Source organism: Dreissena polymorpha, chromosome 4 (assembly GCF_020536995.1).
Source record: "Dreissena polymorpha isolate Duluth1 chromosome 4, UMN_Dpol_1.0, whole genome shotgun sequence".
NCBI lineage: Eukaryota > Metazoa > Mollusca > Bivalvia > Myida > Dreissenidae > Dreissena > Dreissena polymorpha.
In genome coordinates this window covers 64,229,532-64,246,703 of record NC_068358.1, presented here as the reverse complement: position 1 = coordinate 64,246,703, position 17,172 = coordinate 64,229,532, and the positions used below count along the sequence as shown (strand labels likewise).

Here is a 17,172-nt window from a genome sequence, read left to right as displayed (position 1 = left end):
GCAACGGAGACCCACATTGCAAGCACATCATGGATTGGGAAAATATAAGTTTATAAAATTATTTGTAGTAGTTATAGTAGAAGTTGCAGTCGTAGCATTTCAGTAGAAGTGGTTGTACTAAGTGAAGTAGTATTTCTACTTCTAATCATAATGATAATGATGATAATAATAATAATAATAATGATAATGATAATAATATTAATATTAATATCAATATTGATAATAATATTAATATTAATATTGATATTAATATTAATATTAATATTAAAAATGCTAATAATAATAATGATAATAATAATAATAATAATAATAATAATTATAATAAAAATAATACAGTTGAAACCCGATGGCTCGAGCTCGCTTGGCTCGAATTTCCGGTTGGCTCAAACTTTCCTCGAAGCACTGATTTTTTATTGCTATATATTCATATAAATTTCTGTCGAATGGCTCGAATTCGCGAGAGTCGAATTATCGGATGGCTCGAACTGTTTTCACAGTCCCGGTCACAATTTTCACACGTTCTTTTGTTAGTTTGGCTCGAACTCGCTTCGGGTGGAATAAAGCTGATATTCGAAAGGAGCGCTTGATTAAAGGCAAGTCATAATTGCAATTATGTCAGCGACTCAATCGTTGATTTAGTTGAGCAAAAGATACCATTTTGTATAAAATATTACGTTCTTTTTGTAAATGCACTATTATTAACTCTGGAAAGGCTGCATCGCACAATGTACACTGTCAACTTGATGGAATAGAAAGCGTTGTATCTCTACGACAACTCCTGAACAAAATACATACTGACATGATGTTATTCTTAAAAGAGGAAGCGAATAAATAAATACATGTAGTGCAGTTTAATATTATCATATAAATGATATCAGCAATTTGTATACAGCGCGTAAGCATGATTTGTTTTACTTGCTGCTTCAAACATGTCCCCGTACATGTAACATTTGCTACGTAAACAACGTGCCGATAAAATATACATTGAGTATATGATATTTTTTTACTGTATTTGAAATTGTTTTATAACAATAGTACGTATAAACTTGTATTTGGTTCTTATTGATTCAAAAGCAGAAAGTAGAAAGGAGCTTGGGCAGTATGAATACTTCGACTGGAGATGTAAATTTATTGCAGATTCATGCTAGTAAACATAAGTGTACTAGAAATTGGATGGCTCGAATTCCGGATGGCTCGAACTTTTGTTATCGGTCCCGGCGAGTGCCATCGGGTTTCGAGTGTACTACTACTACTACTACTAATAATAATAATAATTAATAATAATAATAATAATAATGATAGTAGTAGTAGAAGTAGCAGTAGTAGTACGCGTAATGTTGCGTAAGCGGGATGACATTCGCTAAAAAGTATTTAAAAGGGATTTGCTGTCAAGTTCTTTGATATTAAACGACAGGAAATGTCGCTGTTTTGTACCTGATGGAAACAAATATATGACTTTTTTTCTAAGGTAAAGTGCGGCTTGCAGATGGAGGAATGAATTGGGGAAGAGTTGAAGTCTTCTACAACGGCGAATGGGGAACAGTGTGTTATAATGGAGCTAATGATGCTTTTGTAAATGTGCTATGTAAAGAGCTTGGGTAATTAAAACATTTTAATATACTGAATTAAGGTCACTTACTTGTAAATTATAATAAATATTAAAATGACTTTATATATCATTATCTAGCTCAACGAAGAAGATGTACTCAAACAGAGAAATACAAAAATCTTAAAAATGGTATGATTTATTTTTGCTATAAAAATAATGGATTACGGATTAATTTTTAGGTTGAACAATGGCAAATTGATGGAATTTGAATCTACTGTGGAAGGCATAGACAAACTATTGTCAGATGGATTTATTTGCGCAGGAAACGAATCGTCTATCGTTAATTGTACACACAATGATTGGGGCCTCTCTTACTGTTCTCACTGGAGCGATGTTGGCGTGATATGTTATGTTAATGGTATATGTAGCATGTTCTTTCGTTGTTTATTGAAGGTTAAGATAATTTTTTACGACGTATTGATACACCTTTTCGTGTACATTTTTTCATGATAATTGTTATCATAAACGGCATTTCAAAATGCAATGTCTTTTCTTCACACGATTGTATTATACTTTCAATATATAATTTCGATAGGTTAACATGATTTAATTAAGACGACGATCATTACCATATACATTACTACCGGGTAGTTTGACTTGATAAGTTATGCAATCATGTATCAGAATGAGGCGTTTTAATTCTGCGATTTGTTACAACAATTTGTCCTGGCCATTAGATTTTCAAATATAATTACACAATATTTACATAAAATATTTTAGATTGTGTGCAAAATCCGGAAATTATCACCAGACACAACACAAGTGGGGATTTGACTATGTACGGTTCTGTTTTGAAAGCTTCATGCAATCCTGGATACACGACGTCACATAACTTGACTGCAAACTATATGAGATGCATGCCACACGGCGAATGGGAGGAAATCCGATGTGAGAAGACGTGTAAGTATACTAATGTATTAAACTCAGGTATTAGGGTATCAGATAATTTGTTTATCCCTTAATTATGCTTTGTATGAACCGTTAACGAATCGTGAAGCATATTCTTATTTAATCGGTAACACACCATGCATTTAATACATTAAGTCAAATAAATCTGTAAGAACTCGCTTATTTGAAAAATATCGTTTATAAATGAGGGCGAGGTTTTCTCGGTAGCCTAAGGGACAGCATGGTTTCCGATTCATTTTTATGTTTCCTTATCAAAAATATTAATAATTCGTCCCCAGATTAGCTCACCATTAACACAGTATTATTTAGCAACGATTTATAACAGATATGTTTGGTAAAGTAAGTAATTTGCAGTTTAGTCTACACAATTCCACTTGTGGAGTTTCAGTAAAACTACTTTGTTTTTAAAGGACGTGCAGGGGAAGCAAATCGCAGTAATACAATGCTTAATATAAATTACATGTCCAGCATTCACAACCCGGAGACGTACGATTGTCTTAAAACATTTCATAGTTTAAGTCGGTTCAATCAATTTGTACGTGTGCTTTTCCATACGAATACCTTCCCTGGACAGTATTCCGACTGATTCATTCACACAGAAAGAAAACCTTTACACTGTTCAAAGATGCAACCAAAACACATGGACATATGTATTGCTCAGTAATAGTGTGTTCAGGAATTTGCCCAATGTTAAATTCAGAGCGATTCAAGTCCAAAATGCTGCGGTTTTATTTTAAGCTCATTGGAGTACATAACCGCTCAGAACAGTGTATTAGGCTTAGTAAAACATTATCAAACGGTAAATTTGAAAGTCAAGATAGTTCATATATTTTACTTACCATTCATAACATCAGTACTCGGTGAATGTAAATGTATAACTATAAACATTTAAACAGATCGTGTTTATATCGTCTAAACTGTATATTTATCCGCAATTTAACAATATAGTGAGTGGTGTAGTTACATAGCTGATAAATCGTACTGTGGTAGTCTTTTTTTAAACAAAAAGTTCTAAATGCGACAAGCGCTTAATGTGAGTGTAATACGTTATTAAAAATGTTTGAAGGTCGCTAATCTGTTAAACTAAATGTGCACATATCATCATTCTTAAAAATTTTAATTCCGCGCTACAAAATTTCATAACTATATACACAAATAAAACCTCATATCAGTTAAGTTTTGTCCCACAATACTAATCTTGAATTATTATGTTTTTTCAGCACATCCTCATCATAAAAATCAATGCATCATGAAGTTTACTAAAACTCGTGCCCATAACGATAATTCAAAAGGAGTAACTATAACACACATTAAAAAGAGATATGAAACCTTTCATCACTTAATATTTGCAAATATTTATTCTCATATATTTTGTTTAGATGATCTAACGTTTGATAAACCCACAACCGATCGGATTCCTGTACAATGCCATTCGAGCGTTGATTTCAATGGTTTTGAATGGCCATCAGTTGCTGCAGGGACCATTGCAGCTGACAAATGCTCGGACGGATACTCTGGTAACTTATTCTCTTGTCATAATAATCATTTTCGTCGCCTTCGTCGTAATTATGTTAATTGCCTTTAGTAGAAGCTATTGCAGCACCCCCTTATTTTTATCTTTTTCGTCACCATCGTTTCGTTTCAACATGCTATCAAAACTAATAATCAGCCACAGCAGCACCAGCTACATGAGCAAAATAATAAAAAGTCAGTTTCGCATGACATAAGAGTCAAGTCTATTTGCTTTATTATTATATTATATATTACAACATCTTTGTGAAAAACAAAAATATGTGAAGTGTGACGAAATCCGCTTTTTATATACTCGTCCAGTTTTCGTATTATTTTTAACGTTTGTCGATTATTCAGTTAAAATCCAAGATGTTATACACATTTTCTAATACAACATAGTTTGTTTTTGCATATAAGTAGTATGCGAATAGCCTTGTGGTAAAATGTTCGCCACACTAATCTCGATTTTGCGAGTTCGAATCAAAACATGTTTTGTACGTTTGTTTTTACCAGCACTGTCGGGTAGTTTATCATTTTACTGTAAATCAGTTAAATAATGCGATATGCTAGTTTACTTGTGTTTACTTTGAACGATTGCAAAATATATCTGACAAACAAATAACTAAAATATACAAATAGGAAGCTTTTTTCTATTGACGTTTGTAGTATCCGTTTCCGAAAATATGTTTTTAAATGAAGATCATATTGTAGTTTAATAATTCTCTGTATCATTTAAATTATTTAAAAATGTCAACCATTTTATATAAATTTGCGTCAGTTTTCAAACCTTGACGATTCGTTCAACTGGCTATTAAAACCAATCGATCACAGCAACATACAAATCATATATCAAGTATTATAAATATAATTTAAAGCTAATCAATGCCTGGGAATACTAAGACGCATACCATTTGTAAAATTACACTTTAACCTAGGTAAAAGCATGTTTTAACAATTGAGGAAAAATACTTTTCTAGATAGATGTCATCATGCAAAATTCATATGAACATGATTTAAATATGACACTTAATATTCAAAAGGTAAAATGACAAGAACGTGCAATACAAGTGGTTATTATGGCAACCCTGTGTACAACTGCACTAAGCAGGCTATTTATGCGCTATTAAACAAGGTAAGAACATCAGCGTTATCTATTTATAGTGCTGACTACATGTCTATTTATCAGGTATTGATGGCTTTTTTGTTTATGCTTATCAGTAACAAAACGGCAAGGTAATACTTTTTTGTTCGTTTGATTTTGACCAACAAGTTCCTATGTATGTTGAAATAAAACATGAGAACAATATGTGTTCACGTTTATTGGTTTCATATTTTTAATTAGCACACATACGTATATTTGCAGGTTAAAAACAATGTGAGTGCAGACGACGTTAAAGAAACAATAAATGATTTGAGGAATGAAATCCGCACCAGTCTGCATGACAACAAGACGTCTGTGGAGAAGACGACACTTCATGTTGGTGATATTGAAACGGCGACAGAAATAATGAAAATTATTACTGATCATTTTGAAGCAAATTCCTCTGCCATTGATCATGTGACAGATGTATGTCAACAATTTTAAAACTTTATAAATCTGAGAAACGAGTGTCTTGTTTTTTTTATTATCAAACATCGGTAAAGAAACTATTTTTATTGTTTTGATTATTTTTAGGTGTAGTAACTTGTAATTTAAAGTTATTGTATTGCAGTCTTTCGTCGATGTTGTTGATAGTCTTATCAGCAATAGGACAACCAATTCATGGGGCGCTCTAATGAACAAGGTTGCTTTAATTTGTTTTATTGATAATTGTTTTTATATTGAGTGTATTATAATTATTTAAACCGTTCAACATTGAATAATTATTTCATAGATTTGCGAATTATATATTTACATCTATACTCATTTTGCAGGGCGGAGCTGCCACGGTTATCAATGTACTGGATGAGTTTATATCGAAAGTTGCAAACAACAGTGCTGTGTTAAAACAAAACCTGACCGTTGCAAAAGAAAACATTTGTAAGTTGCAAGAAGACAAAACACTTAAATTATAATGTAAATTCCCTTGTTATATGTAACTGTTAATTGTATGCATGCTCTGGACATCACAAATTGTATCCGGTTAAAAAACATGTGTGATACGTCAATTAATTGTTTGTTTTTTGTGTGTGTTTGTTTTAGTTCTTGAAATAGGCTCTGTGGAGCAATGCTCAAAGATAAAGTTTCCAGATAGCGAGAAAAACGGAAATGTACCAGAGTGGGCTATAACGCGACATGACACTGTTGAAGTTGCATGCCGTGGAAGTAACTTGTTTTGTTAAATCTTTTGAAAACTAAAACAAAAACACTAACATTTATTATTTTGTTAGCATTAAGCTGATATAAAAGTAAATATAACACAATCATTTCACAGTATCCTAAGTTAGTGCGCATATGGACTTTCTCTAGTTCACTTCAAATTACAATTAAAGGTAATAAATACAATACAGCTAATAACTGTTAATTTCAGCTGGTGGATTGACGTTTAGTGGTTCCCTCTTCAGGAATATGACGTCGATAATGTCATCAAAAACTAAAGATTCGATGTACGTACATAAATTGTTCATATTGTTCGTTTTTTCATTGATCGACGTGTTATATTTCATCTCTACGTGGTGTACATAACTATCAATATAGCTATGTTACAGGCATATGGAAATAAATGCCCCGGTTCTTGCGTTCAGCGTGCACGATTCCATAACGGCTTCTGATGCACAGAACATCACCTTAGTATTCGAACTATTTAATGTAAGCAATCAAATCTTTTCTAACACACTTCACACTTCATACCGTTTTGAAATGTTTATAGGGAATACTAGGTCGATGCCGAATAAAGCGAAGTTTATTTTGCGAGGCTTAGGAAATCTGAACCACGAGCCTTGGCAAGTGGTTCAGATTTTCGGGCCAAGCAAAATAAACTTCGCTTTATTCGGCACCGACCTAGTTTGCGATTTATCTTATCAATTTTCTAAGTCGTCAATTATTTATTAAAAAATAGAATAGGAAAATAGTCTAAGAATTACACGGAAAATCCCAAAGTTATTTTAAGCAAACATTGTTTTATTATTGTTTTCGTACCGAGCCTAATATATTTCCAAAAGATCAGGCACTAACCTGTTCTTCTGTTTATCATATCTCTACGTCCCCGATAAAGAAAAAATGCAAAAAAAATAATAAAAAAAACTGCAGCTTTAGCGGGAAAGAATGTGACTTTTATCGTTTGACGTGTAAATAATGACGTCATGAGTACGCGCACTTAATATTTGTAAAAAAAATGTTGTTTTTTTCGTTTGTGTGTTGCATTTTGTGTTTAAAATATATTACATCTGGGTATCAAATTGTTTGTTTTGTTGAATCTGATTCGATTTTATTAAAAATGATTACTTTAAAGTTGATTCTGAGTAATATGACCATCCTCCACACATGACTGATATAAGAGTCCGCCGCGCGTGACAGCTATATTTCACCATTGCCGAAATAAAGGACAATATATTCCACAGTGGTTTATTTCGACAATGCACGTCTGATAATGGGATAAAAAGTTAAAAACGTATATTTCATGACTGTTTGAACTGGGTGTATATTCTATCTTCATTTCTTAAAGAATTAAATCCTCCTTATGTGATTTATATTTCCACAGACAGACTTAGCAAACCCGTCTTGCAGTTTCTGGGAAAAGGGTAATTCAAGGTAACAAGTTTACTGAAAGTTTCAACCGTATGTTGTATCGTTATTATAATGCACGATGCAAATAACACTTCTTAGTTTTCTTTATAATAAGCCATTGCATCCACCAAAAACAGTTTATATCTGAATTCAGTGGTGAAGGCTTCTGGTCTAGCGACGGATGCAAACTGGTAGAATATAACCAACAGACTGGACTTGTAACATGCTCATGCAATCATCTCACCAACTTTGCTGTCCTGATGAGTCCAGCCGTTACAGTAGAAAAGGTACACTTATACAAGTGTCTTGCAAAGAAATCTTATTGTCTTTAGAACTACGAGTTTACGAGTATACAAATTCATGTTGAAAGTTTGGTTTGAACCATTTACCAAGTGAGAAGTTTCAGCAATCCGTTAACATAACAAACGAAGGCAAGCGAAAACTTTAAGGTTATGGAAATATACTTTGCTTTGCATTTGAATTTGATTTAATTGTTTATTTCAGATCCATCATCAGGCTCTCAGTGCTATTACAGTGGTTGGATGTTGTCTGTCCCTGGCAGGTCTTGTAACAACGTCAGTAATTTACGTATACTGTTGGAGGTAAACAAAAATATAACGCCGCTTTCAGTGTTTACGTTATACGTCCGAAGTATTAAGTCGCGTTATTGTTCTTTATTGATAGCAATCCTTTCGTGCAAGATTAATTATGCATAATACATTAATTCTAACACGTTCTCAGGTAAACGAACCTTCATTTACTAAGGTTAAGCAACATAAATATATCCTTTGCACCCCCATACAAACCATCTAGTATGTGATCTCAAATATATTTTTATTTAATATAATAAAACATTTGCTCTAAATATTTTTATGTTAGGTTCAGTGTATTGGTCTTACAACTTTGTTCTTTACTCTTTGATTCAAGGATGGTAAAGTCAAACCGAGCAACCTTGCTGTTAAACCTGTGTGCAGCTCTGTTCGTTGCGTACCTAACGTTCCTCATAGGAATTAAGCGCACACAAACAATGGTATTGTATAACAGAGTCATGGCATCCCTTTATAGTAGTTTTGTAACAATATCAATGTATATTGATGTAATAATATAATAATCAAATATGAACGTATTGTATAATACAATATGTAACTATTTTGAAATATTAACTACTCAAATGTCTTATTGCAATCAAGGATAGTGCAGTAAAACCGAGCTACCTTGCTGTTAAAACTGTGTGCAGCTCTGTTTGTTGCGTATCTAGCGTTCCTCGTAGAAATAAAATGCGCTCAACCGATTGTATTGAAAAGTTACACGTGAACGGCTGTGTAATGATGATGTTGAGCCAATCGTCTGTTGCATATTTAAAAATATAGAATACTTGTAAAAATTACAACAAAATAACCCTTCGTGAAACAGTGATTGTAAGGTGAAACATTCTTAATATTGTAGAAACTGTTTTCGAAAGAAATAATATCAACAAGTCTACTGGAGATTTATTTTAAGATACTTAGCGTTTTTGAAACAAGCGTGTGCCCTTACAGCTTGCAAAACATGATAATGTGCGTATCTGCTTTTTAGGGCGCTTGTACATTTACCGCCGTGTTGCTTCACTACGTGTATCTCGTGGCATTCTTCCTGATGTTGGCAGAGGGAGGCAGTATTGCGTTGATGGTGCTGAGTCCGCTAAACAAGAGGGATTGTGTCCCTTACTTCTTGGCAGGAGCATATGGTTGGTAAAAGGGGTTAAAGCGGTGTAAGCTTTTATGATAATGGTTGTTTCTGTTAAGTATGTAATACCTTTCAGATAGGTATAACATTTGAATGAAGGTTATTAATAAAAATATCATCGACACAATCAATTATTATTTAGAAAGAACATGGTCAAATTTTTAACTTGACTACCTTTTAAAGTAAAGTAGCGTATACAGATTATATAAAAAAGTAGATGTGAACATGATAAAACAAATTATATATGTTTATTTAAGGCTTTCGTATTTCATATACCTAAAAAATTCTTATTCTAGTAATATATAAACAGCATAAAGAACAGGACACAACTATAATTTGTTAGTCTTACATTGACACTAAGTTTCGAATTCATCCCGTTAGGGTTTCTTTGATGTGTGAATCCAAATATCAACAGGTGACTTATATATAATACATATAATGACTAAATAAGAACATTATGAATCTAGATCAATGGTTCTTTTTTTTTAATTTAAGCAAAAACTTATGCCATTAAATCATTCTATGATTTTTTTAGGTATTCCTGCCGTAATTGTTGGTGTGTCTATGGTCGCGACAAAGTTAGACGGTTACGGCAATGACAGATTGTGAGACAAATATAAAATATTAAATATAAAACCAAGGAAATAATTACTTGTACCATACACATAACTGTATGTGGACACTTGACATAAAACAAAAATAGTATACGTTAACTAGTATTATTATAAAGTTTTTATGTTAGTTACAGAATTAAGAGTAATAAGGGACTTGATTTTCGTATTGTTGCGTTTGCTTCTATATGTTTTTACTATATAATTTCCTATTACTTAAACAATTCTAAAACAATTTAAAAAGCGAAAAATATAAGTTGCTTAAAAGTTTGCTTTTATCGGAATTCGAACATGGACCCTTTGTGTAAAAACACCTGCTTTTTATATTAAATTTACATTTTAAACGCTATATTAAAAATATATGTATTTTCCGAATTATCGATGATACGCTTTACACATTGTTTCTAAATTTACCGATTTTGATAGATGATTATTTTTTAATGGAACATGGGTTTCTAATTTTAACTCAATATTGCTATGGATCTTATTAAATATAACACATACATTTTTCAGATTCTGTGAAGATTTTAAGCTGTTAACTTTTCCATTTAAGCTATATTTAATCAATATTGTATATCTCGTACTGCAGCTGCTGGTTGTCCGTGGAGTCAGGTCTGTTTTGGGCGTTTGCAGGACCGGTCCTTGCCATAGTCGTGGTGAAATTTTTAAATTTTTCTTTTATATATATCGGGTTCAAGTGTTTAAACGGTTCGTAAAATACGGTACTGGTGGGTGGGCTCTCTTTTGGTCGAAATGGTGTTTATGCTTTCAGACTGGCGAACGGGTTCCTAACAGATTAGCCGGAGCCATTCAATTTAACATGTTAATGCACAATTCCCTAAGCAGATTGCATTAGAACGACACGCTTTTAAAGGCGTAGTGTCGTGCGCAAGTACCAGATTCCTATTTTCAAGGGCATTGACACACTTTGAGTACTGAATCCTGGGTCGTTGTTTCCAAAGCATATCTGTGTTCGCAATGAATTGGTTGCTGAACAGTTGTTTAGAAAATAGAAGCATGTGGAAGGTGACGTGTTGCATCTCGTTCTATGTCAATAGCAAGGTTGTAGATCATATATACACAAATCGGTTTTGAGAAATTTGATCTGAATGTGTTTTGCCGCAAAAAAAACTAAAAATTAAAAATTACTTTTAAGCTTTCTCAAGTTACTTGGCAAAAGTGATACGAATGTTGACATGACATATCTTACGTCTGAAAACTAAAATCAAGCTCATATAATCACTCTGCTTGAAGCATACTATTGTTTGGCATACGGAGCGTAAATGCAATTAAAGGGGCCTTTTCACAGATTTTGGTATGTTTTGAAGTTTGTCATTAAATGCTTTATATTGATAAATTTAAACATTGGATCTAAAAAGCTCCAGTAAAACATCAACAATAAAATTTAAAAAAAACAACAGTGTAAACCTCAGCAGGGCTCGAACCACTGATCCCTTGAGTCCTGGAGTAAAAACTCTACCAATTAGACCGCTCGGCCATCCTGCCAAGTATGTATAACAGACGTATTTAATACTTCATATAAGCAATCTTCGTAGTTTCACAAAATATAACGAAAACAACAGGACTTTCCAAATTTTTCAATCGTTTCGCGTTGCAACGCTTTATAATTAGCAGGTTTTTAAATCGTCGAAAGATGCTTATAATGGCTATATTAGATCATGGTAAATGTTCAGTATTTCTGTTTCCTCACAAATATCATAACTAAAACAATGTGAATCTGAAACAACTTTTTAATTTTGTCAATTTACCAAAACGTGAAAAGGCCCGTTTAAAGAAGTTATCACCGTCAATATTTTAATGTGATCAAACATGTATTGAACACTTAAATTACGGGCGCATCCGTCTAACATGTTCGATTTATTAAACTGTTTTGCAGACAAGACAGAAACTTAAGTAAAACATGTTATACAATACCATTTCATTAAGAAAGATCTTATTGCCATCTTTTTATATTTTTATATTGTGTATTTGATACATATCCTTTTATACATAGAGTATCATGATAACGTATCGCTTACATTTGTTAGGATTCTGTTATATGAAAATGTATGTATTTGCTGGGCATAAAACTTATTACATTAAAGTGCACGTATTAGTGAAATCTACTTTGCTCATGCATAAGTACAATTTGACTGTTGTCTGATGTTTTTTTTTGTTTTTATCAGACAAACCTGATTATCCTGGTGCTCGTGTTGAAACAATTGTTCGGAGTTGCCGCTATGTCAAAGAAAACAGAAGCTGAGAAAGTCAAGTAAGTTAAATTGTCTTTGAACGTGTTCTCGATATCAAAGAACACAACTTGTGAAAAATTACTATTTCAACAAATTAACGTCCTTACTAGTCTATTTGATAGTATGCAGCAAAACACGATGATTTTAGTTAAACAGCTTGGCTGCAAAACGAAATGATGCGTAGTTTTTATTTAATGGCACGAACTATCGCAAAAACTTTGATTCACAGTCTCGTAATACCATTTCACATTAATGAGCTTCACTTATTAAAGCTCATGTGTACACCTGTATTATCACAGGACCGGTGTTCGTAGTGTGTGTATTCTACTTCCTGTTCTGGGCCTCACCTGGGTGTTCGGCATTTTTGCAGTCAACAAGGACACGCTCGTCTTCCAGTACGTGTTCGCCATCTTCAACAGCCTGCAGGTAACAATTCAACGTTTAATATCGCTTGCAGTTGATGGCTTTGCACAACAATACGATCAAATGATAAAAGCAATGATTGCTTAGAGTTTAATCTATCTGGACATTTATTACAAACACACGCGAATAATTAACAATACATGTCGGAGTTTCACCTTATTCTCATAGTGAAGCATGTGTAGTGCTTATAGGGAATTGAAACTTACAAAGAAATTCTCTTTTATGTTACAGGGATTCCTGATATTTCTGGTACAATGCGTGTTTGACAGAAAAGTTAGTATTAATAAATACTGTTATGTTATTGGGAACATGAACGCCTAAAAGGGATCTTCAAAGAAGTCAATGTTTTTGATGGTCATTTAGTGGTTTTACAAACTAATACATGGTATTTTGAATAGTTTTAAAACATTATTAAAGAAGGACAAAAAAGACAAAAAATAATGCTACATGCCTCGTGATTTGAACCAGTGATGTTCAGACGCAAATATAACGCACTACAATTTCACCACGCAGGTTTCATAGATTATGACGATATTTCAAATGTTTGGCTAGAAATGCATGCGTATGTTCCAAATAATTAATGAAAAACGTTTCAAACGCATTATTATTTAACAGATTTAGATAAATGATTATTAAAATAAAACCCGAGTTTTTTATAAACATTTTTTCGGAAATTGATTATTCGCCTGTTAAAGAATAGCATACGATTTTTTTTATATATATCTATGTCATTTTTTGTCCTTTTGCTAAACTGTATACACGTCACTTTAAACTCAAAAACGGAGATGCACATTTCAACGAAACCGGATAAGTATGTCATATTTAATAAACCCACTGTCTGATTGAAAGGTACGCGACGCTCTCCGCCAGAGGAAGTTACCATGGTTCACATCTACCGACGTTCGTACCGGAGACACAGAGATGAGGTCGACACAGGTGCGAGCATCATGTTTATTACGTTTACCAATACATTCAACTAATCCTATTCCATTCATTTAACGTGTTAACTGATATTTCTGCGCTAGGTTGACATAAGTTTGTTGGTTAATGAATTTCCCAGGGTAATGATTTCTTACACTTATTTTGTTTTTGTAAAATTAGCAGTCGATGATATACTTGAAACAAACGGTTATCACTCTGTCTAGTTGCACAGTAACGCACACATGTAGACATAATATTTAGTTTAAATTATATTACAAAACATATGTACGATTGGTTATCTTTTTTTAAGTTTAGAAATCTACTTAACACAGTGTCGGTGTGTCCACATAGAAAAGAGAGTCAATACAAGGGCAAAGTACAAGGCGGCTCTACTCATATAAGTGTTGTATTCGTGATCATTGGGTTGTATCATAATGGCGAACCTTATTCAATTATGCATTACCGCTTTTAATATAATTGTTTGTATTATAGTGAGATGTATTTATGGAGTTTGTACAGTTTGAAAAGTAGTGAATACTTAGTGCAAATACATTTTTAAAGTTTTTTTTTTTTTTTTTTTTGTTGTAATTTATGCTCAATATTTACCGCTTTTACTTTCGCATTAAAGAGCTTTTTAATACAGCATTTAGTTTTAAATTATGATAAAATTTTGATAAAAAAAACGACAAAGGGCATGGACTTGTATTATAACAATCTGGACTGTGGTGTTGTATCCGTTCTTTGTTGACTGAGTATGATAGTAGATTTTGCAATGAAAGTTTGATCGTGAAACAGTCAGAAGATTTGACTGTACTTGCAATACCGTTGCTTGGTAGATAACCATAATCGTGTTGTTGTTTTTTTGCTTAAACAAAAGACTTATGCAATGTGTATCCTTGTCAGATAGATATAAGGATTGTAACGACTTTTCAAAAAGTATGTTGGTGTTTTATTTTTTTATAAATAGTATTTGTTTAAAGGCGTATTTAATTTCTTTTTAATTTATCTATTTTCTTAAATTTCTTATAAATATGATAATTAATGTGTATGTTTTTTTCTGTTTCTATAACATGTATGGTTTTATTTTATTTATTTTCTCTTATGGTTAATAAAGATAAAAAGTTCAAGGATTTATATATTTCGTGATTATCAAACGCCGTTTATTTAACTTATGTCTTTACATAGGTTAACCTATGTCTTGCGGTTTTCTCATCTAAACTCATCTGAACACGTGACCTGTAAAAGACTATTATTATTACTATGCCAATTATTATGATTATTAATATTTAATTTTTACTCATTTAAAATGTAAGACTTTCCCCATTTTAGAATATGATAAAAAAACATCCCATTTTCAGGCATTTAAGGCATTAAAATCCCGTCGATTGTTCATCATTTGATAAAATTGAGTATTGATAACTCAATGAATAAGTCTCTAAAAATGATAATTTTTTTTTACATTTTTCTTACTTCAGTATGGGATTTTCTTATTTCATTAAAAAATGTAAACGGTAATTAAGCCATAAAATGATGTTTGATTATATTATCATTTCATAATTCCTATGTGATTCGTTTTTCATCTGCAATTATAATGAAAATGTCCATGGAAAATATCCCATGGGAAATTAAAAAAAGAGCCAATTTTGATCAAAAATATTAAATGAACGAAATGAACGAAATGCAAATTATACCATTAAAACCAAATAAAAACCATTAATTAAGAATAAGTAATGCGCATTTAATCGCATGATCATTCTCAAAGAGGCATTTGTAAAAGGTACTTACATTTGCGAAGTTAAGGTTTCGAAAAGTGTTTCTCCGATTTTCGTTCATTAAGAAAACAATTTTCGCAGATTTATCGAGATTAACTTCATTGGAGATTGCAATTGTAATAAAAATGCCTGTACCACATTTTTCACGTACAAGCTTAGATAACTCATCAATAAAAAGTCTACCGCAACTTTAATTCTTCCTGACAAATATTGGAGTGCCAAGGAAACAAACTAATTACAATGTAATAACAGTTTTTAGTTATCATAATCAGATATTTTTGTATTGTTATGGAAGACACGACTTTAAATTACCATATAATGCATCCAACTGTCACCGGAGTTGCCCAATTTATATCCGGACATGTGTTTGGCGTTTCCGTGATTTACATGTTCAACAATCAAAATTTTTAATTTTTGTAAATGGTCATTTGCTTTTTCATCTGTGCATTTATGCAAATAATCCTTCACATACAGCTTGTATTGTTTTTGCATACACATCTTAAACGTAGAATGTTTTGTGATCATTTGTGATTATTCGCGGCGCTATATTGGATTGAAACAAAATGTGGGCGTCGCACATGTTCCTTACTATGTTATATTACTAGCTTACATTTACCATGCCACTGTGCGCTTTTATGCGATGGTAATAATTGTTTACTGCTTATACTTTTTGATTGTAGTGTATGCGATTAAAGTGCGATTAATGTGCTGATGTTAATGACTCATGTTGGAAAGTTAGTGCAAATTTTTTGGAGACCGCGAAAGCTCAACGGTTATACCAAATGTCAAATATCAGTTGAATATCCGTCCATGCCATAACGACTGAATTCCGTGAGGAGACATTTGCTGCGCGATCATGACGCAACCTTTTTATTATACACCAGTAGACATCATTTAGTTCTACATACAGTATATCACTAGATAACGTTGTTATCAAAGAGATAGAAAAACAAACAACACCAAAAACACAAACACACAGAGCCTAGTGCATTATTTTAATCCAATAGATTTAATTAGATACTATCAAGATTTATTATATTAAAACGCCTCCGTAAAGATTTAAAACATATGTGATAGGAGTATAGACTGATATGAAATTATATTATGCAAGTCAATTCATTAAATTACCTTTTATACACGCATGTTTAACAAATTTTTCGCTATGATGTTATCTAATCAAGCTGACGTTCGTGTAAAGTAGCACTTTCAAACTAATTGTGGAGTAAAAGAACTTCATTGTTTAAGTCATCAATCGTGGGTCAAATCAACATTACAAATTACAATATGCATGTAATAATTGCTTTTGTTGCTATTGAAGAATTTTCAGAAAGCCAGATTATAAATAATTAAATAACCAAATGATATCAACATACATGTAATAGACATTCATGTGCATCGAGATCTGCTTCCAATGAGTGTTTACGATATCGCAATGAGGTCGATTTTGTGCTAATAACTTAAGGCACCTGTTTACGAGGTCTAGTGATATACCTGCTTTTTGAGGTTACCAAAAATCAACGAGGATAAAACTACGTTCTATTAATAGAACACTAGCCTCAAGGTTGCTTCAAGTTTTCTGGTTTTATTTGGAATGTTATTATGTATGATCATAGGGCACCTTAGATTAAAGTTCAAAGGATAAACATTAGGGCTAAATTTTGATTGCGTTTTTGTGAGCATGGTTTAATTTTGCATAGGTGTATTATCTTCTAAACGGTTAATGAAACTTTGT

The 17,172-nt window shown here is 32.4% G+C and overlaps 1 protein-coding gene across 3 annotated transcripts; it reads left to right on the top strand.

The window, feature by feature from the left end:
- The first annotated feature begins 341 nt into the window (after positions 1 to 341).
- Positions 342 to 14,795, top strand: LOC127876277 (adhesion G protein-coupled receptor L3-like). Of its 3 annotated transcripts, XM_052421380.1 has the most exons (23): positions 342 to 1,598; positions 1,789 to 1,967; positions 2,330 to 2,509; positions 3,898 to 4,035; positions 5,071 to 5,162; positions 5,394 to 5,597; positions 5,743 to 5,814; positions 5,945 to 6,050; positions 6,213 to 6,335; positions 6,541 to 6,616; positions 6,719 to 6,818; positions 7,711 to 7,760; positions 7,891 to 8,023; positions 8,241 to 8,338; positions 8,664 to 8,766; positions 9,312 to 9,462; positions 9,997 to 10,066; positions 10,662 to 10,728; positions 12,259 to 12,344; positions 12,624 to 12,750; positions 12,979 to 13,020; positions 13,597 to 13,683; positions 13,984 to 14,795. In XM_052421380.1, the coding sequence occupies exons 1-23, from the start codon at positions 1,495 to 1,497 to the stop codon at positions 13,993 to 13,995; spliced, it is 2,400 nt and encodes a 799-aa protein (XP_052277340.1). In that variant the 5' UTR covers positions 342 to 1,494; the 3' UTR covers positions 13,996 to 14,795. The 3 variants fall into 3 exon arrangements, 2 of the variants coding, with proteins under 2 accessions (XP_052277340.1, XP_052277342.1); XM_052421382.1 differs by lacking the exon at positions 342 to 1,598 and having other exon boundaries at positions 1,824 to 1,956; XR_008047760.1 differs by lacking the exons at positions 9,997 to 10,066; positions 12,979 to 13,020; positions 13,597 to 13,683; positions 13,984 to 14,795 and having other exon boundaries at positions 12,624 to 12,677.
- The last annotated feature ends 2,377 nt before the right edge of the window (positions 14,796 to 17,172 follow it).